A 26,361-nucleotide genomic window follows, 5' to 3' on the forward strand; every position below is an offset into this window, starting at 1 on the left:
TGTGTATCTGTATTGAGTTAACAGACTCCCATTTGAATTCACACAGTTTGTCCCCATTGGTTTAGTTCTTGATTTCCGGGAAGTGAAATAGTTGTGATTTTCATGGCTCTTGCCATTTTTATTATGATGGACCACATTCTGTCCATGTCAAATTGTTATGGGCACACTAGCTTACTGCCCCTTGTTCTGATGTATACGAATATTTGAGAATCCAGCGCATTCATTGTTTAAATCTTTGAATAAATAATATCATCTGTTTTTTACTGTGTTGGAACCCGCGATGTGTCCAGATGTGTGGTTTATTATTTAGGCGTACACTCTGAGTTAATTAGGCTCTACAGTTTATGGCCTCTTTAATTTCCTAAGTGGCTATCTCTGCAACAGCATTATAAATAAACCAATGATGTCAAAACCAAATGACGAGAGACTATAAATGATGGATTGTTGTGTACACTGCACTACGTTGTTTCAGTTAACTAGGGTGGGTACTTCACAACCAGCGATCCCTTTTTTTTGTTTATTTCTCCTAACTGTCTGTTGTTGTAGTGTAATAATGAAAAATTCCCAAGGAGACCAGTGTTAATACTTTTAAAATAACAGCCTCAAATTCCTAATGAATCCTGGCTGAATGCCACAGGAATAACGCCTGAATATCTTCCGCAGTTCCTCTGAGTTCTGAAGCGTTTCATTTTGAATTCGGTCCCTCTAAGATTTACTTGTGTTCATTCCTCTAACACATGATGTTGATCACATGCACAGGGCTGGCATTTATACATGGATGTATACTTCTCCCAATGCCCTGGTGGGTTGAGTAAGAGGGTATGAATTCATGGCACACAGCCAGCTGAAGTAAACAGAAGCCCAAGTGTTTGTGTTGGTATCTTCTGCATGCTGAAATGGAGCTGGATGGATTTGTCTCTTTTTTTTTTTAAGATGTCGTCTCCTTCAGTTCTAATTATATCTGAAACAAATTCCACTTGAAGAGGATTTCAAGCCTGGCCTGGACTGCAGGGAGCCCCCTTTCTCTTAGGGGGGTGAGGGAGGGAGCAGTTCAGTCTCCATGCCTCAAGCCTGCTCTGGACTGGAGGGAGCCCTCTTTCTCTTAGGGGGGTGAGGGAGGGAGGGAGCAGTTCAGTCTCCATGCCTCAAGCCTGCTCTGGACTGGAGGGAGCCCTCTTTCTCTTAGGGGGGTGAGGGAGGGAGGGAGCAGTTCAGTCTCCATGCCTCAAGCCTGCTCTGGACTGGAGGGAGCCCTCTTTCTCAGTTTAGTTGCCTATCCTCTCTTTTTATATCTCTTACTGGCTTCTGCATTAATCGACTGTGCCACATTTTTGTTTTTCCATCAATGATAGTCTGAGATATAAAGATTCAACAAGCCCATGATAACCACCTGAGTTAAACCCTTGGCTCCAGCGAGCATCAGAGACTGAATCACTGCCGGTGCTCCAGAGCTTAACAGCCTCGTGAGATGAAGGTCCAACTTCTTTCCCGAGGTCACGATGTCCATAAACAGGAGTTTGAGCTGGGATTGATTACCAAAAACTCCTGGCACCCAGCCCGTCAGCTACTAACAGTACACTTCACAGCATCAAAGCCTGCCGTGCTTCAGAGTTCTACTTGGATTCCTGCTTTTGTTTGTTTGTCTTGTTAGTTTTTCAATACAAAAATGGCCAGTAATGCGATCCACCTTGTCAAAATGAGGCTCGGAGCAGCTGTAGAAATATCGGTCATCTAATTCCGGAAAACATTTACAGCTGTGTCTATTCTTTAACTGAGGGTTTTTTTCCACTGGTTTTTGGATGAAATATAAAAGTATCAAAATCATTTAAAAAAAAAAAAAAAAAAAAAAAAAAAAAAAAAACTAGACTAGACATTTTTAGTGTGGTACAAATTACACTGGTCTTGTCTTATTGTGAGTGGATTTAAGTGTTTGTACACACAGCAATCTGATCGTGGGAACCCCAAGCTGTAGTATATGTTTTGAATTTCATGATCTCATTATCCTTGCACGTAAAAAAGGGAAAGGCAATTGGGTGAGGAAAGTAGATTGGGATGGGATGATGTCATGTTGTATCGATGAATCGCTAAATCCCCAGCTTGTTTCATTTGTGTCTTGACAAAACAGTCCCTTGTTAAGTGATCGTTTAGTCTTAAGTATCATACAAATAGCCGATCAGGACCGTCTCTATTCAAACTGCATCCTGACGCTAGTCTATCTCTACTCCCCTAAAGGTAAACCAGTCCGTATTTCTCCAGTAACCCCTTATTTCCTTCCAGTAGGATGGGAAGCGATGGAGCCCTGAGATCTTCGATTGAGCGGCTGGGTTTGAGACTCCCTGTGCTGAGACCATGAGCCCCCGCAGAGCCCCCACGATGGCCCAGTCCCTCCTGTAATGAGGCGCAGAGATGTGGGGCGCTTCCATCATCCACCTGCTCACTGTCTCAGTGCTGTGGAGCTCCGAGGTGAGTCCGGGGAGCGCTGGAGTCCAGCACAATTACCATGCTGTTTTGTTGCAATTACGTTTATGCTGCAGTAATTGTAATTAATACAAAAGTAACATAAATAGCTCCACTCACATGTTTTATTCTACCAAACGGTGATCGCAGATACAAATGCAGAAACATGCTAGAGAACGTGTTTTATCTTTTTTTTTTTTTTTCAAACAAATCACTAAAAGTGGTTGAAAATACAAGAACGTTCGCTTCATGCAACGGAGCTGCGAATGATCAAGCTTGGAAAGGTGTGGCATTCAGTTGTAATTGATCAATGTGGTAAATACAATTACACGGGTGTGCCAAGATTCAATTACAGTGTAATTGCAATTAATTACAAATTACAGTTGTAACTGAGCCCAGTTGTGGTCTAAAGCAGCCCGTCCATTCAATCTACCCATCGACCCTGACCCTCTGTGAAAGGAGGATCTTCTTTGTGAACCCGAATGGTTTTTGCCAAGCATTCGCAAGTGCTCAGGTTAATCTATCAGTAACCCATTACATGAAGTGTCTCTAATGACTGTGTTTATCTAGCAGTAAATACAGGTAGCTGCATGCAGAGGTGCACATGTAATTACTAATTACCGACTACGTAAATGCACATTGCACAGTAATTAGTAAAGTGTTAATAACAGCTAATTAAAAATGGATTGTAAACAAAACTGGTAATGTTAGAATTAAAACCATATTCAATTGACACTGCTTTGGTAAGCATTTCTATTTAAATAACTGAAGCACTCTGAAAATCTACAAGACAGGACACGACTACCAAAACTGACAGAATGGGTAGATCAGACCTGAAAAGCAATTGGAGGTGAAGCATGAAGGCTTGAGCAACAAACTGTGCACAAGACCTTCTGCCAAAGGAATGCCAGGGGGTTACTGTGAAAGGCAAAAAACCATCATCATCATCATAATAATGATAAAAGCTGCTTGTGGTAGGTTTGAGTGAAGGGGGTATGATTGTCATGCCAGTCAGTAGACAGAAATGTGGATGCCGAAAAAGTAATAGCTCTTTCGCCAGCAGTGCTGTTATCGGCAAGGCTTCTAGTCACACATTTGGGATTCTGATGTGTTTCTTTGTAATTAGCGCTTATCAGAGAAACTCGTAATTGCATTTCAGAAGCATTTATTGTGTTGATTTCAAAACAAGAAAAGGTTCTTGAAGTGGTTCGTAATGTGGGATCGCTTTGGCTTCTCCCCAAACTCTTTAAGATTGCAGTGGGGAAGATGTTAAAGGACACTCTGGAGGAATGGAATCGATACCACCTGGAGTGTCGTGAGAAGATGATGCACGACCCCTACCCACCAGGTGAGAGTCCAGGGCAGACAGGAACACCAAACTCCTTCACTCACCCCTCTAAGAGAAAGGGTCCAAGGGTCCAAGACAGGCTTGAGACATGGAGACTGAACTGCTCCCTCCCTCACCTCCTTGAGAGAAAGGGTGCTCCCTCCAATTACAAATTGGCACTGCAATTCCGGTGTATTTCAGAAGCACAGGCTAATGTTCAAATTAATTGTATTGTTATGTTTTCTTTTTCTTTTTTAACAGTAAAATTTCAAGCAGTTTTAAAGTACAGCGAACAGGCAACAGAATGCCGTAAAACACAATGTTACCAGACTGAACAGCAGGCATGCTCAAACACATGTGTTTTGGTTTTTTCCCCTGCAGGTGTGTTCTGTAACCGCACGTTCGATATGTATGCCTGCTGGAGTGATGGTGTGCCCAACACCACAGCAAAGGTACCGTGCCCATGGTATCTGCCCTGGCACGACCAAGGTAATCCCTTTAGCAAGGTGTTGGTAACACTAATACAAACATACTGCCGACATGCACCAGAGAACTCGTGCAACCTTAATACTTTGTGGTGTTATTCCTCCTCTCTCCTCGCTGTCTGGCTCCAGTTCGGAATGGCTTTGTCTTCTGGTACTGCGGCTCGGACGGTCAGTGGCACATTAACAACTCTGGATATCCCATGAGAGACTATTCTCAGTGCGAATTGGACGACAGTCTCCGGAAAGCACAGGTATCCCGGAAAAACTAAAGAATTCCGTAGTCCATTTTAATAAAGACATGCCAAAAGCAACTAAAATTTAGTGACTAGTTTTCCCGACTGTAAGTCTTTTATCAATACCTCCTAAAGACATCCAATCACTCAATCAATCAAATATTTTTTTATATTGCTCCTTTTCTGGCAAAGCCATCTCAAAGTGCTTCACAGTCTAATAAATAATAATATTAATTGATAAAGGCAGATTTGGGTAAAAATGAGAATAGGTAATATACAGCACCGTAAAACAGAGAGAATTCTGCTGCAGAAAAACTTCCAAACTCCGCAGCTAGGGTCTCGCTCAAGCGAACACAATACCTCTGTATTAAAATCTCTACACTGCTTGCCGGTCAAATTCCATCTTGATTATAAAATGTTATTGTTGACTCTCAGGCCAGTAGGGGAATTTCTCCCTTTTGTATCTCTGAATGGCTGTCAAATTCCACTCCTGGTCGGGCTCTATGTTCTGCCAATTCTAGTAATTGAACTGTTTCCTTAACCTAGCTGTGAACTGTGGGGGATAGGGCTTTCCCGTCCTCTGTACCAAGGCTGTGGAACTCGTCCCCGCTCGAGATTCGCGTTTCCGAGTCCCTGTCTGTGTTTAATTCTTTTAGATTCTTTGTTGTTTTTATTTTCTTGATTCTTAGTGTCGTTAGTAGTCTGCATCCAGTTCTGTACAGGTCATGGGTTTTGTTTTATTGCTGTTTTACTTGTCTTCCTTTGCTTTAAGCGCTTTGTGGAAGGCGCTATATAAAATATAGATTATTATAATTGTAATTACATTGATTATTTTTAAACTCAATTTAGAAAAACAACAAAGTATAAAGCCCCTAACCTGCTAAGCTGAGGGAACACAAAGCCACTTTCTCAGGAGCAGCGGCTTGAAGTCTGGTTCCAGGAGACCTAGTTTGAGGTTGCTCTATCGAACCTCAAGTCTCCCCTGCTGTGCCGTGCAGCGACCTGAAACCCAGTCTCCTGAAACCAGGTTCCAAGCCACACAGAGGCTCTGTGTTGTCTCTGCTTTAGAAGGCAGTGTTGCTGAGATTAAATGCGGGCGTATTTGCTTTCTGTTTTCAGGAGGAGCAGATGAGACTCCTGGCCTATTTCCGGGTCATGTACACAGTTGGGTATTCACTGTCTCTCGGAGCTCTGACGCTAGCACTCGCAATCCTCTTGTCATTCAGGTAAATGCCCCAATCCTTCACACTGAAACCTGTCTCTAATACCACTGACCAATGGGCTTGTAACCAGGAGGTCCCCGGTTCAAATCCCAACTCAGCCACTGACTCACTGTGTGACCCTGAGCAAGTCGCTGAACCTCCTTGTGCTCTGTCTTTTAGATGAGACGTTGTTGTAAGTGACTCTGCAGCTGATGCACAGCTCACACACCCTAGTCTCGTATCTTGTAAAGCACTTTGATGGTGGTCCACTGTGAAAGGCGCTATATACGATAGATTGATTGACATAGCGGGTCCACATGTTTGTAAAAACCAGAAACATGGATCCAGCACAGAAGAAGCCTGGAATGTGTGAAAGTGTTCATCTCTCCCCAGAAAGCTGAGGTGCACTCGGAACATCATCCACAGCAACCTGTTTGCCTCCTTCATGCTGAGAGCGATCTCCATCCTCACGAGGGACGCGCTGCTGCTGAGACAGACCAGAGAACTGAGAGACAACCGGGACCCGACCATCATGCTGAGCAATCGGGTATCTGCAGACGCACTGGGACACTTTCAGTATTTTAGTCAAAGAATGAAACTCCTTTGAGAACAGGACAAGAAAACGTGTTTTATTTGTTGTGCCCCTGTGTGTGCTGACTGTCTCTCTGTCTCCCCCTGGTGGACAGGCTCTGACGGGCTGCAGGCTGGCCCAGGTGCTCATGCAGTATTGTGTTGGTGCGAACTACTACTGGCTGCTGGTGGAGGGGCTGTACCTGCACAACCTGCTGGTGGTGATGGTGTTCTCAGAGAAGAGCTACTTCAGAGGCTACCTGTTCATTGGCTGGGGTGAGCACACCTGTTCCTCAGCTGGGGAGACCATTTCAAAGACCAGTAAGCTTCAAGGAGGGAAGAAGCTGGTGTGCATATAGACACTTCAGACCTGCTAATCTAAACAAACTGATCAGCCAAGCAGTCATGCATTTTGTGTACCATTGAACAGAGCTTGAAAGTGTTGGTGTTTTTGTGTTTTCAGGAACCCCAGTTTTCTTTGTAGTTCCCTGGGTTGTGGTCAGACACCTTTACGAAGACATTCAGTAAGTAAGATTTCACAAGCGCCAGTCCACTTAATTATGATTTCTATGAATTTGCTGCTTGCTTGCTTGTTGAATTGCATAGGTATCCTCAAAGGCTCCGAATCCAGCAGCAGTGAGGATGGAATGGTTGGGCTGCTTAATCTTTTTCAAACGATCTGCAATTATTTCATAATGTAATAGCCTGACACATGGCAATAGGAATTCAAATTAAACGAGAAATTAAGAGGCTGTAATAGTAGCTGTAAAATAGTCTCAAACCACAAACACAATATTGCGTCCTGTGTTTTACCAGCATATAATTTGTGGGGCTTGTTTTATGAGAACCTGCATATGGTTGTATTTTCATTTAAATGTCTCCACTGAATGTCTTTGACAGTCAGCATGTGCAAATCAATACACCTTTTCAGTAGATGAAGTATGCACCTGTGTGGGGGGGGGGGGGGGGCGGGTGTCTGTCTGTCTGCCTGCACATCTGTCTGTCTCTTTGTTACATTTTTGCATGCATCGGGTAAGCTATACCAAAGTGTTATACCAAATACAGCCTCTGTCAAATAGTCTCCTGGCAGTATTTGGCCCCTTAGGCATACACAAATGAATTTGCATGCGCATCGACTATGATTACACTGTCTGGCATAGCAACTGGAGATCTAGTTTGAGGTTGCTGTGTCATACCCGGAGTCTCCACTGGTGTGCCGTGCAGCGACCTGAAACCTTGTAACTCCTGAAACCAAGTTCCCTCCACTTAAGAGAGAAGATATTCACTTTGCAAAAGAAGTTTCATAGCTGAATGTAGTCTGGAACAGTCACTAAAAAAAAAAAGAACACGACACACGTACATGAAGGGATGCTGTGTGTGCAACACTTATTTTATTTTGTCTTTAAGGTGCTGGGAAGTAAATGAGAACATGCCCTATTGGTGGATTATACGCTCCCCTATACTGCTAGCTATTCTGGTAAATTTATGTTTCTTTCTTTTGCTGTACATCTAGCAGTTGTACTGCATTTGGTAACTCTGCGATCTACACTAATCCGCATCACTGGTGTGGTGCCCTTCACCCCATTCCTTCCTGCAGAAGTGTTGAGTGCAGCTTCTTGGTGCTGTGTTCTTCAGGGTGTCTTGTAGTTCTGCCACATGTTATTTTATGTTACAACATAAAATAAATGATGTCTACTTTGTTTTTCTTTTTCCTTCCTTCCTTCCTTCCAAATTAACCACAACTTCTTTTGATTGCAGATCAACTTCTTCATATTCGTCCGGATTGTACAGATTCTCGTCTCCAAGCTTCGAGCTCGTCAGATGAGGTACACGGATTACAAATTCAGGTGGGACTCCTCCCTCTCTCTCTCTCTCTCTCTCTCTCTCTCTCTCTCTCTCTGGTGCTACAGGTGCCTGCAAATAATACATCACATTGTAATCACTTCTGTTCTGCCCTGAAATACACACCAGCACCAGGGGAGGGGGGGTTGCACAGCAGTTTCACTCATTCCAGGTTTTAGTTAACGTGATCGCCCACAGTGTGTACAGGTAGCAAGCTCAGATGTGTCTTCTCAAACTCATAGTAAAAACAGGAATGGTGTTATCTCCTGTGCAATGGGAATCTTATTTTCATCCCTCATCTAGGCTGAGTTGTGGTGTGCAAGTCACTCTGCTGTGTCGGGTTGCGTTGTGTTGTAAGTCACTCTGCTGTGTTGGGTTGCGTTGTGTTGTAAGTCTCTCTGGTGTGTTGCGTTGTGTTGTAAGTCACTCTGGTGTGTTGTGTTGTAAGTTACTCTGCTGTGTCGGGTTGCGTTGTGTTGTAAGTCTCTCTGGTGTGTTGTGTTGTAAGTCACTCTGGTGTGTTGTGTTGTAAGTCACTCTGCTGTGTCGGCGTTGTGTTGTAAGTCTCTCTGCTGTGTTGCGTTGTGTTGTAAGTCACTCTGCTGTGTCGGGTTGTTGTGTTGTAAGTCACTCTGCTGTGTCGGGTTGCGTTGTGTTGTAAGTCACTCTGGTGTGTTGTGTTGTAAGTCACTCTGGTGTTGTTGTGTTGTAAGTCACTCTGCTGTGTTGTGTTGTAAGTCACTCTGCTGTGTTGCGTTGTGTTGTAAGTCACTCTGGTGTGTTGTGTTGTAAGTCACTCTGCTGTGTCGGGTTGCGTTGTGTTGTAAGTCACTCTGCTGTGTGCGTTGTGTTGTAAGTCACTCTGCTGGTTGTGTTGTGTTGTAAGTCACTCTGCTGTGTCGGGTTGCGTTGTGTTGTAAGTCTCTCTGGTGTGTTGCGTTGTGTTGTAAGTCTCTCTGGTGTGTTGCGTTGTGTTGTAAGTCACTCTGCTGTGTCGGGTTGTGTTGTAAGTCACTCTGCTGTGTCGGGTTGTGTTGTAAGTCTCTCTGGTGTGTTGTGGTGCAAGTCAGTCTCTGGTGTGTTGGTAGGCTGGCGAAGTCGACGCTTATTCTCATTCCTCTCCTGGGGATTCATGAGGTGGTGTTCGCTCTCGTCACAGAGGAGCAAGTCGAAGGAACGCTGCGCAACGTCAAGTTCTTCTTCGAGCTCTTCCTCAACTCCTTCCAGGTAATCATCATCATCACAGTACGAATATGACGTCTCCCAGGTGGAAAGGGGGGGGGGGGGGGGGGGGTCCTTGTACATTCTACAGCTATGGCCAAAAGTTCTGCATTACCCTAGATCTAAATGATGTTCTTTAAAAAAAAAAAAAAAAAAAAAAAGTATATACATAATTAATTGTCTCAATCCTAAAATTGTAGGTGACACAAAACTTTTGGTCAGGGCTGTAATTGGGTACTATTTTAGAGGATAAAGACGCAGGTTAGCGGAGGGGTGTGTGTGTGTGCGTGCGTGTGTGTGTGATCTGGATATGTTCCTGTTCTCAGTCTTTCTCATTTATCCTGTAGGGCCTGTTGGTTTCCATTCTGTACTGTTTTATCAACAAGGAGGTAAGAACAACACAAACCCAACCCCTCCAAAATACACAGCACAGGCGGGTGATAACAGGAAACGACTGAGGCAAGCAGCATTCAAACTGCAGGCGGAGAACACACCCCATTTATCACTCACTTTTTTTTTTTTTTTTTTAATTAAACATGTTGGGTTTTTTTATATTTTTTTTGTAATACTAAACTTTCTTTTTATTTGTGGAATTGTTCTATAACACTTTTTTTAAAAATAATGGCCACACATTCATACATGCGATCGACATCATTTGTTACAAAGGAACCTGGAATAATTATGCAGTAATTAAAAGCACATGAATTAACAGGGGCTGAATTCCAAATGAATTGCTTCAGAACTCCGAGGAAGTGCATCGGATATTCAGGTGCGATTCCTGTGGTATTCAGATAGAATTCGTTAGGAATATGCACCCATTACTTGAAAGCGTATTATTTTTTTTAGCAGGTTGGTTATGGTGGTTTTACAAAAAATGGTCAGGATGATCGCGATTATCTTAAACCATCTTTTAGCTGTCGTTAGTTGCAGCTTTTGCTCCAGTTAGTAGGTCTTTCTCTCTCTTCTGCGCACTTTGTTTGCCATGGAAGAATGCTATCGCTAATGAGAGAGAAGACAATGACTTTGAAGTCTTCTGCATCTTGTTACTTTGTGCATTACCATAATTGTAAATGACCCCACAGCTCTGCAGGCAAATAAACTTAGTGGAAACAAGGTGCTGGAGAGGAGTGTGACTGACTCCTCTCTTCTGTATGCTGACAGGTGCAGTCAGAGATCAGGAAGAAATGGCAGAGGCGCAACCTGGGTGCAAACCTGATGGACGAGTCCAGCAAAACACCACAGGGGGCGCCAGCAAGCCGGGGGCAGGGGACGCAGAGAACGGGCACTGCCACCACGGGCCCCTGTACCAGTCTGCCTCCAAGCAGCAGTTCGACGCCAACACAGAGTCCCACAGCTCTTCCGACAACTCGTCCTCCAGTCCACAGCACCGCCACTCCGGAGCCAGGAAGGGCAAGTCCTTCTGCTACATCTCCACTCGTAAACAGCCCCCAGACAGCCCAGACTGCCTGCCCCTGCCCAGCACTGGAGGAGCAGGAGAGGGCAGCGTCATGGTCCAGTGCACTGAGAGCTACCGCTGAGAGGCCGGCGTTTTTAATTCGCATCCATCGTTCTTTTAGTAAAAGGCTTTCTCTGCTGTGATTGTCATTTTTAACCGTGCGTTACCCTTCAGGGGTCTCCAGTCATTCTGAGTGGATGTGGGTGCTGTTGCTCCTGTATTCAGTATACTTTTTTTTTTTTTTTTTTCTAAATCTGCCTTATACCTGGATTTAAGGTTGCCCAGAGAATCCGAAGCTCTGGGAACGAATAGCCTTCCTCGTTCCCTTCAAATCATGTGGCGGCGTGACCTTTCAACTCTGCCAGCCCCACCTACTGCCTGTATAAATGTAGTGCAGGCGGGGCATCACATGATTGGAACAAGAACGTTCAGTCTCAGTCCTTCGGATTCTCCAGAAAAGCTTCAGTTAAGGCAGATTTAGTGAACAAACGAGGAGTTGATATGAGGGCAACTGATCCCCGAACAACTTGACAGAACAGCAAACGTCGTTTGATAGCAAGAGAAATGTAACAAGCGATGCTGGGGTGCCACCTTTACTCCAGCCAGACAATCCATCAGATAATTCATTTGAATTCTGCCTTGAAGGCTTTTTGTCAAAGCAACATGTCAATGAAATGACATGCTACCTTTTTGCCTCGGGGGTCGACTCCTGTTAACAGTTTGTTTTGCCTCCAGGAATCTCTCGGCTACCGTGTGGAATGTGTTTTTGTTTGTTTGTTTGTTTTTAATACATGTTTACATGTGTAGTGTTCTTTTGATTTCACAAGCTTTTCCTGGAATCTCACAAGAAATGGAGACGTCCACGTTAAAATACAGAAGCCGTTTTTTGGGACACTTTCAGGAGCTTTCCCTGCCAAGTTTCATGTTTATTGACGATTTCACTTGAAATCATCACACGTGTAAACTGGCCTATTGTCTTTTTATATGTTTCATGGTGGGGGTTAATAAGTTAATTAAGTTGTAAGTTAATTGTAAAACACAGAGAGGTCTGGTAAAGCATAGGGAAGCATTGTAAAGCACAGAGAGGTCTGCTAAAGCATAGGGAAGCATTGTAAAACACAGAGAGGTCTGGTAAAGCATAGGGAAGCATTGTAAAGCACAGAGAGGTCTGCTAAAGCATAGGGAAGCATTGTAAAGCACAGATAGGTCTGGTAAAGCATAGGGAAGCATTGTAAAGCACAGAGAGGTCTGGTAAAGCACAGGGAAGCATTGTAAAGCACAGAGAGGTCTGGTAAAGCATAGGGAAGCATTGTAAAGCACAGAGAGGTCTGGTAAAGCACAGGGAAGCATTGTAAAGCACAGAGAGGTCTGGTAAAGCAGACCTGTATTCTGGCTCTGTGTGCAGGCAAACGCCTCCCTTAAAACGTTAAATCTTATGCAAGTAATTTTACTAATATGACCTTTTCAACTTTCTACTGTTTGAAAGGGGTTTACACCTGGCGACTGTTGAGGGGAGAAGAGTTTTGTTTTTAGAGATGTGGGAACTAGATGTAAAATCTGTTTCTGTTTTTCACTCTCACCCTACGTGGGCGTGTGGATGTTAGTTATTTAACTGTCCGTGACTATTCGTTTCCAAACACTAAAATAAACTGATTAAATGTTTCCTTTGGTATTTCTGTCGATCAACCAACCAAAAGGCAACACAGGGTTTTGATGTGTGGGTTGTATTATTGTTGCTCAAAAGTAATATTAAGTAATAAATAAATAAATACATAAATAAGTTATTGATAAACTGATAACTCGCTATTTAAAAAAAAAAAAAAAAAAAAAACTACTGTGTTTTGGTTTCTGCCGTCTTCAAATAGCAGGGTCCTGATTCTCCTTGGATATAGAGCTTTTTGCTGTTTTTGAATTGAAGTGTGTGTATTTAACTATAGTGTGGATGTATGTAAATACACTATGTTCAAATCCCTCTTTTTCAAAGGAATGTGTACTTGACATTTCTGTTATAAGACATGATTATTTTTTTATTATTGAGTCATGCTTTTTTATCATTTTTAAATATGAGTGTTAAATTTATATATATATATATATATATATATATATATATATATATATATATATATATATATATATATATATATATATAGATGTGAATGTATTTGTGAGATAAACTTTACAAATTACATCATGATATTACTATTTCCAATCATTTCACAATAATTTACAGATGTCACAGCCAGAGATGAACAGTTGTACAGTACCGGTAAGAATTTAAAGTTACTTTCTTCTCTGGTAACAGCCCCTTCTATAATCCAGCACACTGTCTAATCCGGCAACGTTATTTCAATCCATGCCGGATTGTACAGGTTTTGCTCTGTTTAGTGTGTGGCTCCAACAGTGAAATCGTGACTCTGATGTGCCACCTCGTGGATCAGTACAGGTACTGCAGCTAAAGCGCTTCAAGGTTATATTTCCAGTAAAGTACAACCGTGTGGGATTATCAAAGGAAAGAGCCGTGCCGATTTATCAGGGAGTTCATAAAACAGAAACGGTTTAGTTTCCTGAAAAGATTACTTATTCGTGGCATGTACACCCAGTCAACGCTTCACTGGGTTCCTGGTCAGATTAAAAACAGCATTGAAGCATTTTCACTGCTCAGCTAAGACTTCTCCTTGCAGTCTTTTGAAACCCTTTTTAAAAACCTTAAATAGCTTACAGAAGAGCCATACAGTATAATGCTGAATTGTTGAACAGTCCTGGCATACTGCATTGTGCTCTGAGAGAGTACTAGGGAACAGACTCAAACGACAGAAACAATCGCATTGCATCCCGATTCAAACTTGTAACCTACATCAGCTTTCATCATAGGACTAGTGATGGAAATTAGACAGCTTAACCCATTTCAGGTTTTACTACGAGCTTGATTAGCCACAGTCTACAGCTAAGAAGCACAGGTGCGTCTTATTAAACTCGAAGTAAAACCAGGACTGGATCGAATCGTTGAGAGAGAAAAAACAACTATCCTTCCCTCATCTTTACAATCGAGTACCAATCAATAGCGAATAACTTCCGCACCGAGTGCTTTAAAAAGCACCTTGTAATATCAGTGACCTTTGTATGGGCATCTGGCTTTGAGCTAGCCTGGAGAATCCGAAGTGTCTGGGGCTGAACAGGGACATCTCCCTGGACGAGAGACGCACCCGAATTAAAAAGGTAAACCTTTAGAGAAACCAAATAAAAGGTTTATCAAAAGTGCATCGTCAGCAGTTAAGTCATGAACGAAGTGCTTAAAATATAGAATTTTGTATACAAAGAACACATGATTATATTATTGTACTATAATATATATATATTTATTATATATCTATAATATATATATATATATATATATATATATATATATATAGTCACCCACATCCACTCATATATATATATATATATATATATACACACACACCATTGTGTTACATTTTTAGCAAACTATACCATAAACAAGGCTGCTAGTTTTGCATGACGGCTTTCTCAAAGTGAGGGGTTGGCCAGCCTGATCCTTTCTAGAATGTGCTTGGACTAGCAGAGACTGGTGGGTAGTGTTGTGAGGGGTGAATGAAAATCACGTTTGCACCCTCCGTGAGTCAGAGTGACGCAGACTGCGAGGTCTACAAGAAACCAACGCAGCCGGATTCCGCTGCGCTCCGTCCACAGAAGAGGCAGAGAGAAAAAGAAATAATAATAATAATAATAATAGTGTGAACTAACACTTGTGGTAGGTTTTTTTTTTTTTTATCTCGGCGGTAAAGGCCATTGCAATATGCATCAAATAAGTGCGTTGTTTAAAAATAGGGTTGTGTATTTTAGCATAGCTGTGGTACTCGATTTTAAGGTAAAACTGAGGGCGATGGCTTTCTGTGTGTGTGTGCTGTGGCTTCCGTTGCTGAAAACATGGAGATGCAAAGGGACCGAGCATGCATTGATAGATACATCGAATCGTGTCTTTGGGTTGGATAACAGTAACAAGGTAGCGGTCATTCCGATAGCGATGCGTGTGTTCATATAGACTGCATCGCTGGAACCGTTTGTTTTGTCAAGATTTCCTATTGAGGATTTCGTTGTTTTGATTTGGAATCGGTCTGTTATTGTGATGTCGGCACAATTCCTGGAGGAGAGTCGTTCCCCTGTTGTTGTGCGTGTTTTATTATTATTTTTTTCCTTCCTTTTAATCCCGGATCTGGGGCGATTCTGCATTCCACGATGCATTGGAATATATAATATTAGACTGATAGATGGCTGTAGCTAATTAACATTGTCTCTTGTTTCGCAATGTGTTAACGTGTGGGACTATTCTGCTTTGGTTAAATAGATGTTGTTGTGTAAGAATGCAGTTCCAATATGTGAGGCATGACGTGAAATCAAAAGGTGGTCAGGTGCTTTGAATTTTGGAGGAGGAAAGCGGGCGGGGGCTATTTTAAGAATTTAATGGTATTTTTCAATCCTGTTGTGAAATTAGCTGCCTGTCGTTGCACTGCGACTTGACATGGATTTTAAGATGCCGATCTGGTCTTGTCTAATATAGTTTGGTTGACGCTGTATATCGTCTCAGGGTTATGTGTGTGTGTGTGTGTGTTCATTTATGTAAACTGCAGTATTTCGGTGTGAAATGATGGCGAAGTGAAAGAATGACAGACAAAAAAGGGTCGTTCTTGTTTGGAAAACTAACTCGTTTAACTTTTGTCTTAACAAAACAGTACATAATTTAAAGACTCGTTTGATCTTATTCAGCATCATGCCTGTAGCCCAACAGAACAATCGCCGTGTTGCATATCGCGATCCACGTGTTTTTTATCCTGTATATCGTGACCGCGTTGTAATGTCGGGTGCATATCGTGATACACATCGTATTGCGACCTGCACATCAATCTGTGCAACGGATGAGAACATTAGTGTAGCATTACAGCCCTTTTGGGACATCTGAATCTGTGATTTGTAGGGTTCTAGATGCGTCAAATTTTTATTTTTTTCTTTGTCTTTTTCTGTAGTGCTGTAAAGATGACGAAAGAGGACGCAGTAGAAGTGGAGGACGCCCAGCCAGCCTCGGGATTTCAGAGCCCGGTTGTGGAGATGAGGAAGAAGCCCGTGGTGCACCGCTCTGCTCCGGCACCGCTCCCCAAGGACTACGGTACGACTGGATGAGAATGAAAGATCGTGGTCATTTTGTAACTGTAGTTGTGACTCTCTGTAGCTTGTATTTTTCGCTCTACATTGTTTGTTTTTCACTGGTTGGCTTTCTCAAAAGTAAGCTGTTCTCTCCCACGATAGTGGAATTAAAGTCATTTTTAAATGCCCAGTTTACTTCTTATGGACCAAATCCAGATGTCTACAGCTCTGGCCAAAAGTTTTGCATCACCTTGAATTTTAGGACTGATTCCAAGAATAGGGACTGCTTCATAGATTTGTAACCGTGTGTAGCTGACTGCAGTTTAACTGGGTTTGGAACGATTGCATGTTGTTGGAGCAGTTACATTATTTAGCCACTGGGTGGCACTATCCCCAGGATGAGTTGTGGTGCCTTTTTAAAAAAAAAAAGTGCCTAATAACAAAACGTGAGACAGCTGTGGCCATATCAATTTGTGTGTAAGAAATTAACCGATCTTTACAGGTTTGTCAGAATTGTGAAACACCAATATTTTAAGCCATTGCACGAAGAACCGAATGATTTGCAAACGAAAACATTTGCAAACATAAAAAGGGAAGGTGACAGGAGAGGCATGTGCTTGAGGTAACCGTGCTCTGACTGTTTTGTTTCTGCTGGGAATGGAGGATTGGTTTGTTAGGAGTATGTCTCATGTGTCTCCCTGTGCTTGCAGCCTTCACCTTTTTCGACCCCAACGACCCTGCCTGCCAGGAAATTCTGCATGACCCGCAGACCACCATCCCAGAGCTCTTTGGTATCATCAGACAGTGGGTGCAGCAGGTGCAGCACAAAATCGACATCATTGGAAACGAGGTCAGTGAGAAATGGGTTCCTGACGTCTGTTGCCTTTCCCTGCTGGGAAACACGAAGTCGCACCCAAGGTCTTTAAAGGCTGTTTTCTTAGCCAAAGTTGTACAGATAGCACATGATAGCTGCTATGGTTTCAGAAACAGTCAAAACATGATCTGTAATTGCAAGAAAATGCAAATTCTTTTGTGTGTTTTTATATTTGTTTTGTACTGTTTTTTCGCTCTAAAATATCCTCAGATAAGTGATTCAAGTGCATCTTTATTTTAAACTTCCATATCACCCTTGGGATTTGTTATCAGTACTGATGAGGCTTTAAAAACCAAAACGTTTGACAATCTAGAGTAATCCAACCCAAACCTAATGAGGTTTGAAACTAAATTGTAGCAAGCCTCTTCTTGTGAATCAGTCTGCAAGGAAAACCGTAAACACTGTTCATGAAGCAGAAAATCAATGAGTCTCTCTCTCTCTCTCTCTCTCTCTCTCTCTCTCTCTCTCTCTCTCTCTCTCTCTCTCCCCCTCCCCTTGTCTGGTTTAATATTGGAGTGTTTTCTGGGCAGTCGGGTAATGATATGAAAGCTGGCCGTCTGTTTTCATAATAAATGAATCTCTGGAAATCAGTGGGTTCACACAGGCTCTTGCGCATCGTTAGGAGAAGTAGTGAGCCATTAAAACAGGCCTTGAGTGTTGTGCAAATCCAATAAAGCTGAGCTTTCCCAACTCCTCATGGGCAGGGACAGCAAAATAACAGCCCAGGCTTTTGTTTCAATTGGTGGGCCCGCAAGAAGGGTTGGCCAAATAATTAGAAATTCACGCCATAACACTCTCAATCGGTAAGGCGCTGCTTCGGCGGACGAGATGTCTCTTCCTTTACAATAATTGCAGTGGTAGTAGTTGTACAATTAGTTCTAATTGAGCTCTGTATAATAATTTTAAAATGTTGTTTGTACTTTTTTAATGTTTTTAAAAAGCCCAGCTCCATTACAAAGTTTGCCCTGAAATTTCTGTTTTATTGTTTATTCCAGTTCGTGACCCTTAGGTTAGATCATGTATGTAAAGCATGCTGTGATGCCTATGTGAAGGACATTTTAAAATTGGATAGTATTAGATTGTATAGTCTCTCAATTTATTCTATTTATTTTTAAGCTTAAAAGTCCTGTGGCTAGTGAGCGGAGCGCAGCGGTGTGTGTGGCCTGCCTCTTCTATCCCCTGATTGTCAGAGTGCTTTATTGATTTCGCAGGCAATAAATTCCTCTTGACTTCTGTGTCTGGGGAGTTAGAAGCCCTGGCAAGATTGGTCGCTCCGATAATTATCCTTATCCTAAATTAACATGTTCCAGCAGGTTTCTGAAGGTATTCAGTTACAGAGATTGGATTTTAGGGTTATTGTGTCTGGAACGCGACGGGGGACCTTTGGCAGGGCTGTCTTCGCTAATGCCTTCTTGCTGATTGTGTCTTCACATTCTGGTGACCTTTTGGAAGTATTTAAAGCAGTTAGTGCTGATTCTGACATGACGTCAGAATGTTCCCGTGGGCTCGCGGCTGCCTTTCTGCATCATGGTGGCAAACTGACAGGATTGGCCCCCGTTCAGTGCCAGAGCAGTCTCGGCAGGAACCCACCATCGCAGAAGAAAATAACCGTTTGAGTCTGAAGAAGGAAACGACACAAAGCAAATGGCAACTGCGGACAGTGTAGCTTTTGGAAGTTAAAGTCTAGGGCAGTGTTTTCTTTCTTTTTCTGCAGCCAGCTAGAAGCTGAATTCTATTTCTTCTTCTTTCCCCTTAGATTTTAAACAGAGGCTGCCACGTGAACGATCGAGACGGACTCACAGACATGACTCTGCTGCACTACGCCTGCAAGGCAGGCACTCATGGCGTTGGTAGGTGGTAAAAGCAGCCTCATTTAGATGGAGTGCCTGTCGTCTCAATGCACCGATGACCGACCGCAATTGAAATTTTCACAGCTGAAGCATCAACGTCTCGAAATAAAAATAAACTAATAGAAGTAATACGATTAGAGCTACTGATAATCCAACAGTGTGCGTATTAAATAGAACATTTCCAAGATTTTCAATTTTCCGATTCAGTGATATAGAAACAGTAGGCACTTGTGTGTGTGAAAATGTTTGTGCTTTCATTAAAGATCTTAAGCAACTTCTTAAGTCTCCTGTATTTTAGCATGTGGGACTCTGTGTTCCTTTTACTATTTTAAATTGATTGCATGTGTGGCCAATTAAAGTAATCAATTAAGTTAGACAATCACTAATTTGCCTATAAATTAGCCAATAGATCCACAGACGAGCCGTGGTGTGGTTTTAGTTGAAGGTGTGTTGGTAGTGTCTCTGGTCACTGTGTTGTGTCATCGTCCTGCTGGTCTCTGCAGGTGACCCGGCCGCAGCGTTGAGGCTGACCAATCGGCTGATTGCCCTGGGCGCTGACGTCGGTCTGCGAAGCCGCTGGACAAACATGAACGCGCTGCACTACGCGGCTTACTTTGACGTACCTGAGCTCATCAGGATCTTACTGAAAGGGTCAAAGCCAAGAGGTAACATGAAACAAGGCATTTAACAATACACAAAATACACTGCACAGCTGCAGCCGAGAGGTTTTGCATCCCCCCCGCAGAATGAACTCATTTAGCTTCATGAAGTCGAATGAAACCTGCTGAATAATGTTACGTGAACACGTTGAATTGCACACCGCTTCGTAGCTTTCCACATGCTTACTCAAAAGCTGACAAGCATTGGAAAAATGAAAACATTTCGAAACCTGACATGAAATACTGTAGTACTATTTTGGCTTTCGGTCGACTTTTGCGATATCATTTTGTAACTTCTTGTGATTATTGATTTTAAATAAAAGATCTAAATTATATATTCTTTTTTTTTTTTAATAATTGTCTTAAACCTGAAATTCCAGGTGATGCAAAAGCTTTGGCTAATTATATATATATATGTGTGTGTGTATATATATATATATATATATATATATATATATATATATATATATATATATATATATATATATATATATATATATATATATATATATATATATACTATAATTATCTTTATTATTTGTCTGTCTAATTAAACAGCAGTATTAGTCTGCCTGGTTATTTCTACCATGCTATATTAAGAAGGTGTCAAAGTTGTAGCTTTTTAAAATGTCTTTATATATCTCTCTATCTAGCTATCTATATACACACACATGTTTGTTACTGATGCACTGTGCATAATCAAGCTCTCATTAAAACCTGGAATGGGAACACTCCTGTGCAACAAGAGTTTTATTCCAATGTGCAAGCGATTTTGTCTTGCATAGCGCACAGCTTCTCTTTCCTTGCTGACGCTGTTGCGTGTTGTGTGCAGTGCTGAACTCCACATGCAGCGATTTCAACCACGGGACTGCCCTGCACATCGCTGCCTCCAACCTGTGCCTGGGAGCTGTGAAGTGTCTGCTGGAACACGGTGCCAACCCCACCGTCCTGGTGAGTGCCTGGTGGATCCTCGGCTGATGCTCTGTCCTTGCGCTATTGCACTGCTATTATGCCATTTATAGATATAATTTGATGTGATCCTAACTTGTTGCATATTGTATTTTAGTGGTCGTATTATTTGCATTTACTGCAAACTACACTGTATTTAAATATTAATCTTGCATTCGAACCCTGTACTGCCCTGTAACACCCGTGTGAGTCACCTTGGATATAGGAGACTGAGAAATAAATGAGAGGGAGAGAGAGAGAGATTTCCTGCCCTTTTGTATTAAAAAGCAAATTTCTTCTATTAATGGTGACAATAAGAATATTGGTGATTCAATAACGGTCAGTTAGTTTGCAACTGTGTTTCCAGCCAGGGATGTGCTGGTGTGAGCTGACCCTCTGCCCCTCTCCCCACAGAACAGCAAGGGTCAGGGCCCTTCTGATGTGGTTCCGGACCCCATGGACATGACCCTGGACAAGGCAGAGGCCGCCATGGTGGCCAAGGAGCTGAAGCAGCTGCTGCTGGACGCTGTGCCTCTGAGCTGCAACCTGCCCAAGGCCACCCTGCCCAACTACGACAACATCCCAGGGAACCTCATGCTGACCTCTCTGGGGCTGAAGCTGGGAGACCGGGTGATGCTGGACGACCTCAAGGTACGGCCCAGTGCAGGGCAGCCCTCCTCAAACCCACCTGGCAGAACCGGGCTCAAAGTGTCTCGTAGTTAACCCTTCCCCAGCAAAAGAAACTGACAAACTCGACACGCATATACATTTTAAACGTTGAATGAAAAAATCATTTAAGACAGGAGATATGTACATATATCAGAATGACCCAGACAGAGAACTGAAGTCTTACTTGCTTTGCAACTGGTGCTAAATTCAGACAGGGTTGCATCTAACCAATAGTTTGTGTATTTGTCTCCCAACCCTTGTGAAGTTCAGCCGATTGTAAAGAACAATCAACAATGTAACAACTGAATGCAAATCAGCAGGTGCTTGCGGTGTGTGGTGTGTAATTTTAATGTCTGAGAAACTAATATAAATACCAAAAAATGTTGTTTCCACGCTTGTCCAAACTTTATAGCCTCCCCCAAAACCGTGCAGTGATGTCACTACTTTGGTGCCACACGTAAAGCAGGTGGGTGAGATGCTTCGCCATTATTTTAGTGTGTTTCCGTCACAGAGGTAATCCATTTTATCAGTTTGAACTGTTTGATTTTTTTTTTACAACAATTTTTTGAACTCGAGTAACTAACAATATAATAGTTATCACATTTCCAGAAATCCAGCATGATGCCTTTTTTTTGGGGGGGGGGGGGATTAACTGGCTATTAAGATCAAGGGTGTCCAATCCCAGTCCTGGAGGGCCAGTATTCCACTTCAGGTTTTACAAGTAAAATGAGATGATGATCAACTCTAGGGTCCCGGTGGAAATTTAAAACAGGGTTAGAACAAAGACCAGGAGCGGAATACCTAACTTTGGCCACTTCCTGATTTTAGATTTTTAACTTAAAGGTAAAGTTCCTGGTAAAAATTCTTCTCTCTTGGCACTGCGCATTTACTATTCACTGACTGGGTCTTAGTTGTGCAGTTCTGACAGAAACGCATTTTATAGGAAACATTTGTTTTATAGCACTGAGTTATAGAAGCGTCTCTTTGCAAGCCTTAGTTACAGTGCAGGGGTGACTTCCATTGCACAGCGTTTTGATCCATTCCTGGTTTAACTGTGAGTTTAATCAGACCTGCACACACTGGGGCTAATGAAGCTTGGTAATTCTGGAACGGTGAAAGTGCTAAGCAGTAGGGGTTTTATTTCCATCCCTGCTGTGTAACTAGTAGAAATCCATTTAAGAAACCTGCTTCCTGTAAGTGGCGCCTTCCTTTCCCCTGTCTCACTGCGTCTTCTGTTTTAGACCGCGACGCTTCGTTTCTGCGGGACCACGGAGTTCGCCAGCGGTCAGTGGGTGGGAGTGGAGCTGGATGAGCCAGAGGGCAAGAACGATGGGAGCGTGGGCGGGGTCCGCTACTTTATCTGCCCCCCCAAACTTGGTACGCTCCCCCACTACACCCTGCAGCAGTGTGTAAATGTATCGGAGCACCCCATTGCTTCTGTATCGGAATACCCCCCATTGCTTCTGTAGTTTTGATTTGTTGTGTGTATGAAATCAAACCACTGGAACTGAAAATCTGTCAATAGGTCAAATGAGCGATTGTCTCATTTAATTGACGACTTTAATCAGTCACACGTGCCATTCATTTAGAATAGAAAGAGAAAAGGACCACATAGCCACAGATGGTAAAATGCAGGAGATTTGTTAGAAGATGTTTTAAGAGGCCTAATTTTAAAGCACAAAGTGGTTAACATTTTAACGTGAGTGCCTATTTTTAGATCACTGATTTTACTGACTGAAGATTGAAATTCTTGCACCCTGAGGTTTCCATGCAGGTAGACGTGACAAATCAAGTAGTTCTAACAAATTTGCACACTGTGGGGTTATCGGTAGCTGTGAATGCATTGATTCTATTTGTTCTGTCACTTGTATGCATGACCTTGTTGGTTAAGACTGTGTTGCTTTGTCTCTCATCAGGGATCTTTGCCCCGCTGTCTAAAATCAGCAAGGTCGTGACAGACCAGACCCCGTCTTCCGTGACCTCCACCCCCAGGACCCCCCGCATGGTCTTCTCCCATGTCACCAGCAAGACCAAGAAGGAGAAGAAAGAGAAAGACAGAAAGAAGGGTGAGATCCTCCACTCTGGTCTCATTCTCCGTTATGCATACCAACTGCACTTCTGTTAAACAGCAAAATCGCAATGCAGGCGAAAGGCTTTTTTTTGTGTGTGTGTGTGTGTGTGTGTGCGCACAACGACCAGTGTCTGAGACACAACAGCGTGTGCCAATCTTCATTCCTCTGGTGCAACAAGCGGTCCAAACGTACCAAACCTTGTGGTTACATCATTCTTTTTGTGTAACTGTTTTCCAGTATAGCTTGAAATCCTTTTGGTCCTTCTAATAACTCGCAATTTGTGTGTTTGACACACATACCCTGCTTTATATACTGCTATGAGAGCTTACAACTGGAGAATGCAGCATGCCAGCAGCCTCCATATATCCTACCCAAAGAAAGGTGTCCTTATCGGTAACTTTCCACAAGCTTACCTTTGCATTGAGAATAGTAGAAAAAGATCACACGAACAAAGCATAGCAACATAACAGAATACAAAAATACTGCAAAACAATGCCTTTTTATTCCATTTCTATCTACAGAGCCACTCATCAAGCTGTCATAGTTTCAGAATTTGGTGCGATTTTATGAAGGCAGTCCTGTTTGTGTCTCTGCCCGTATTTCACACTAACTTCAGCTTGACCTAGAATTCATGCAGAGTCTTGGTTTGGATAGTCTGTAGAGTGTGTGGCCGTTTTCTATGGCTTTTTTTTTTTCCTTCTTTAAGTTTTTCTGAGGTTCCTCTCGTCTTTTGCAGCTCTGCGGACGAAATCCTTGTCGGTGGGCAGCCTGGATTGCGAAGGGTTAAAGATCGAACTGGGGGATAAAGTTCTGGTCGCCGGGCAGAAGCAAGGAATCGTCCGTTTCTACGGGAAGACGGATTTTGCTCCGGGTAGGGACTGAGCAAAGTCGTAGACGAAATCATCCACGAATTCTAAACATCCAACCTGAATTCTACGGCTATACGAAAGATGTTTATTTATTGTACAGGGAAGGCAGTTAAACCACAGTAATACAAAGTCCCTTTTGTAGACCGCTTCAGACTGAAGAGGGCGCTAGCCAAAACGTATGTCTGCCTGCCTTCGTTTCTTGTGGTTTTACTTTGGGAACTGTTTGAGCCTTCAGCAAAGTAGGAATTGTCCAGTAGAGCTGCAGAATTTGATTATTCGAGTCAAGCTCTCCACAGGGGGGATGCACACGATAAAGTTACTAAGCCAGAATTAAACAACTTTTTCTTTTTCCAGGCACTTGAATGAAGTGTTTTTTAAACATTATAATTTGGTATTTTTTGGTTTCGTTTTTTTCTCCTTATACAACTAGTGCCCCCCTGGAATCGTGTCGCTAGCTTTGCTAACTATACTGGTCTGGTTTTCTAGGTTACTGGTTTGGTGTGGAACTGGAGGTGCCCACTGGGAAGCACGACGGTTCTGTATTTGGGGTCCGGTACTTTACCTGCCTGCCGAAGCACGGGGTCTTCGCGCCCCCCTCTCGAGTGCAAAGGTGAGTGCAGCGTTTTGTATTTAGCGGTGTGCAGAAACTCACGCTCTTAATTACCTTTTTAAAAAGTATTTACCAGCAGGTTATTAAATAAATCCTTTCATTGCCAGCGGTTGGTGCTCAATTGTAAAGGAGAAGGAAGGACCACTTTTCTTGTTTTGAAATCAACACATTAATCAATAGATTTTTTTTAAATACTACTGAAAGGAAATTACGAGTTGCTGCATGCATCTGTTTGTTTTTATTGTCCCCATTACTTTAGACTCGCACCCAATCGGGCTCAGATTTGATAAGGTTTTTGTCTGTAATTTTCTCATACAGTCTAAATAGCTTTTAATAAAATTCAGTCATCTGTTAAATGGTAAGTATTGACTGACTAGCATGTTTTATGGCATACCATGGATGACCGTTATTGACGTTGAATTTGAACCCTTTTTTCTCTGTAGACTTGGCGGTCCCAAAGACTCTCAAAGTGACGACGCACTAGTTAAGAAAGTCCACCAAGTAACTAGTAAGTATGACAGTAAGTAACATACTAGTGTCAAGGCTGTAAAATTAGTATTAATATACAGCAGCATTCTCACCCAGCTGGTAAACACATGTCTATAATAATACGTAAAATGTCTGGTTTTCATAGACCCCGCTTAACACTAATCTCTAACTAATTTTACCTTCGGTAATCTAAGATTAGTGCAAATCAGATTCTGGGGGAATCTGCAGTAACTAACCCTGTAAATGCTGCACGATCGCTATTGAAAACGCATGTAAATGTTTCCTTTTAGAAAAGTTGATCGTTCTTTGCAATCAGCCTTGATCCCAATGGTAATGGCGACCGATCTCCCTACTGAATGCGTGCTTATAAATGCTTGCCAAGGTGTTGCCTTGTAGTCGTTCAGTTTTACTTTCTTTAGTGCTCGCTTCCAAGATCTTTTTCGGGAGAAAAGTCTGATAGAAAACAAAGTGCAGTCCTTGTGCACCCCACTGTTTCTAATCAGCTACCCTGGAAACTATACACGAATTTAATCTACACTGACCTTTTTTACTCTCTCCTTATATAATCCTTCTCCCGTTCCAGTTTAGCTAGTATTCTTTCCAAATTTGTTCTTTCCTTCCCTGTTTCCTGCAGTGTCTCAGCCCAAGCGTAACTTTGCCGCAGTGAGAACCCCCAAGGATATCGCTTCAGAGAGCTCTCTCTCCAGGTAGATGAGGAGAGGAGAGGGGAGGGGAGCGGGGGTAGCAGGGCTGTATATGTTGATGCAGAGATGGATATAGTTTGATTTTTTTATTTTTTTTTTTTTTTAATGTAGGTTTGAAAGGAGGTATAACTGCAGTGTGCAGAAATGAAAAGTATGAATAACGATGTGTTATAGAGGTTAAAAAAAGTTTTTGCTTGTGTGATCACTGCTTGCATAATGACTCAGCTGTGTGTTTCTCTTCAGATTGCTGTTCTGTTGTTGGTTTCCTTGGATGGTCCGAGCTGAGATGCAGTCCTAACCACTCTCCCTCTCTCTCTCTCTTCCTCTCGGTGACCGTCTTTCATTTCTGCTTTTCGGGAGAACCAACCAAGACTGTTGCCGTGATATATTACTTGCCGTAGAATCCCTGTGGTCTCAGTCCTATAGCAAATCCGAGTGCCTTGTACCCAGAACGCCCTGCATTTTGTCTCCTATGACTCCTGCATTTCCCAGACAAAGGGGTGCTTGTATTACCTTTGTGTACTTTTTCTGGTTTGCTGTTAGAAAATAAGTCAAAGCAAAAGTATCCTATTGATTTTTTTATCCTGTCGGAGGCAAATCTTCTTGAAAACTATTAATATTAAGACCAAGACAAGTTACTTAACCACACCAGCCCCTGCTATATATA

At 42.5% G+C, this 26,361-nt stretch overlaps 2 protein-coding genes across 4 annotated transcripts; both read left to right on the forward strand.

The window, feature by feature from the left end:
• Positions 1 to 1,879: 1,879 nt before the first annotated feature.
• LOC121303871 (glucagon receptor-like) lies at positions 1,880 to 11,885 on the forward strand. Its single transcript, XM_041234719.1, is given in 14 exon segments — positions 1,880 to 2,463; positions 3,709 to 3,805; positions 4,166 to 4,273; positions 4,399 to 4,520; positions 5,622 to 5,728; positions 6,098 to 6,251; positions 6,391 to 6,550; positions 6,738 to 6,798; positions 7,682 to 7,751; positions 8,033 to 8,121; positions 9,205 to 9,343; positions 9,685 to 9,726; positions 10,499 to 10,706; positions 10,709 to 11,885. Coding segments are annotated over 14 exon segments (1,581 nt in total). The 5' UTR covers positions 1,880 to 2,406; the 3' UTR covers positions 10,876 to 11,885.
• Positions 11,886 to 14,419: 2,534 nt separating this feature from the next.
• Positions 14,420 to 26,126, forward strand: LOC121303861 (CAP-Gly domain-containing linker protein 3-like). 3 transcript variants are annotated; one of them, XM_041234700.1, is made up of 15 exons: positions 14,420 to 14,562; positions 15,833 to 15,972; positions 16,661 to 16,800; positions 18,581 to 18,674; positions 19,178 to 19,339; positions 20,166 to 20,284; positions 20,696 to 20,932; positions 21,363 to 21,416; positions 22,192 to 22,327; positions 22,867 to 23,016; positions 23,759 to 23,893; positions 24,378 to 24,501; positions 24,945 to 25,009; positions 25,625 to 25,697; positions 26,066 to 26,126. In XM_041234700.1, exons 2-15 carry the CDS (start codon positions 15,843 to 15,845, stop codon positions 26,076 to 26,078), a joined length of 1,632 nt encoding a protein of 543 aa, XP_041090634.1. In that variant the 5' UTR covers positions 14,420 to 14,562; positions 15,833 to 15,842; the 3' UTR covers positions 26,079 to 26,126. The 3 variants fall into 3 exon arrangements, with proteins under 3 accessions (XP_041090634.1, XP_041090633.1, XP_041090636.1); XM_041234699.1 differs by having other exon boundaries at positions 14,422 to 14,562; positions 25,938 to 26,126; XM_041234702.1 differs by lacking the exon at positions 21,363 to 21,416 and having other exon boundaries at positions 14,422 to 14,562; positions 25,938 to 26,126.
• The last annotated feature ends 235 nt before the right edge of the window (positions 26,127 to 26,361 follow it).

The sequence above is a fragment of the Polyodon spathula genome, chromosome 35 (assembly GCF_017654505.1).
Source record: "Polyodon spathula isolate WHYD16114869_AA chromosome 35, ASM1765450v1, whole genome shotgun sequence".
Lineage (NCBI taxonomy): Eukaryota > Metazoa > Chordata > Actinopteri > Acipenseriformes > Polyodontidae > Polyodon > Polyodon spathula.

Coding starts and splice junctions, on each gene's coding strand:
- LOC121303861 (XM_041234699.1), top strand. CDS start 15,843: ATGACGAAAGAGGACGCAGTAGAAGTGGAGGACGCCCAGCCAGCCTCG. Junction 20,285..20,695: donor GTGCCAACCCCACCGTCCTG/GTGAGTGCCTGG, acceptor CTCTCCCCACAG/AACAGCAAGGGTCAGGGCCC. Junction 23,017..23,758: donor AGAGAAAGACAGAAAGAAGG/GTGAGATCCTCC, acceptor CGTCTTTTGCAG/CTCTGCGGACGAAATCCTTG.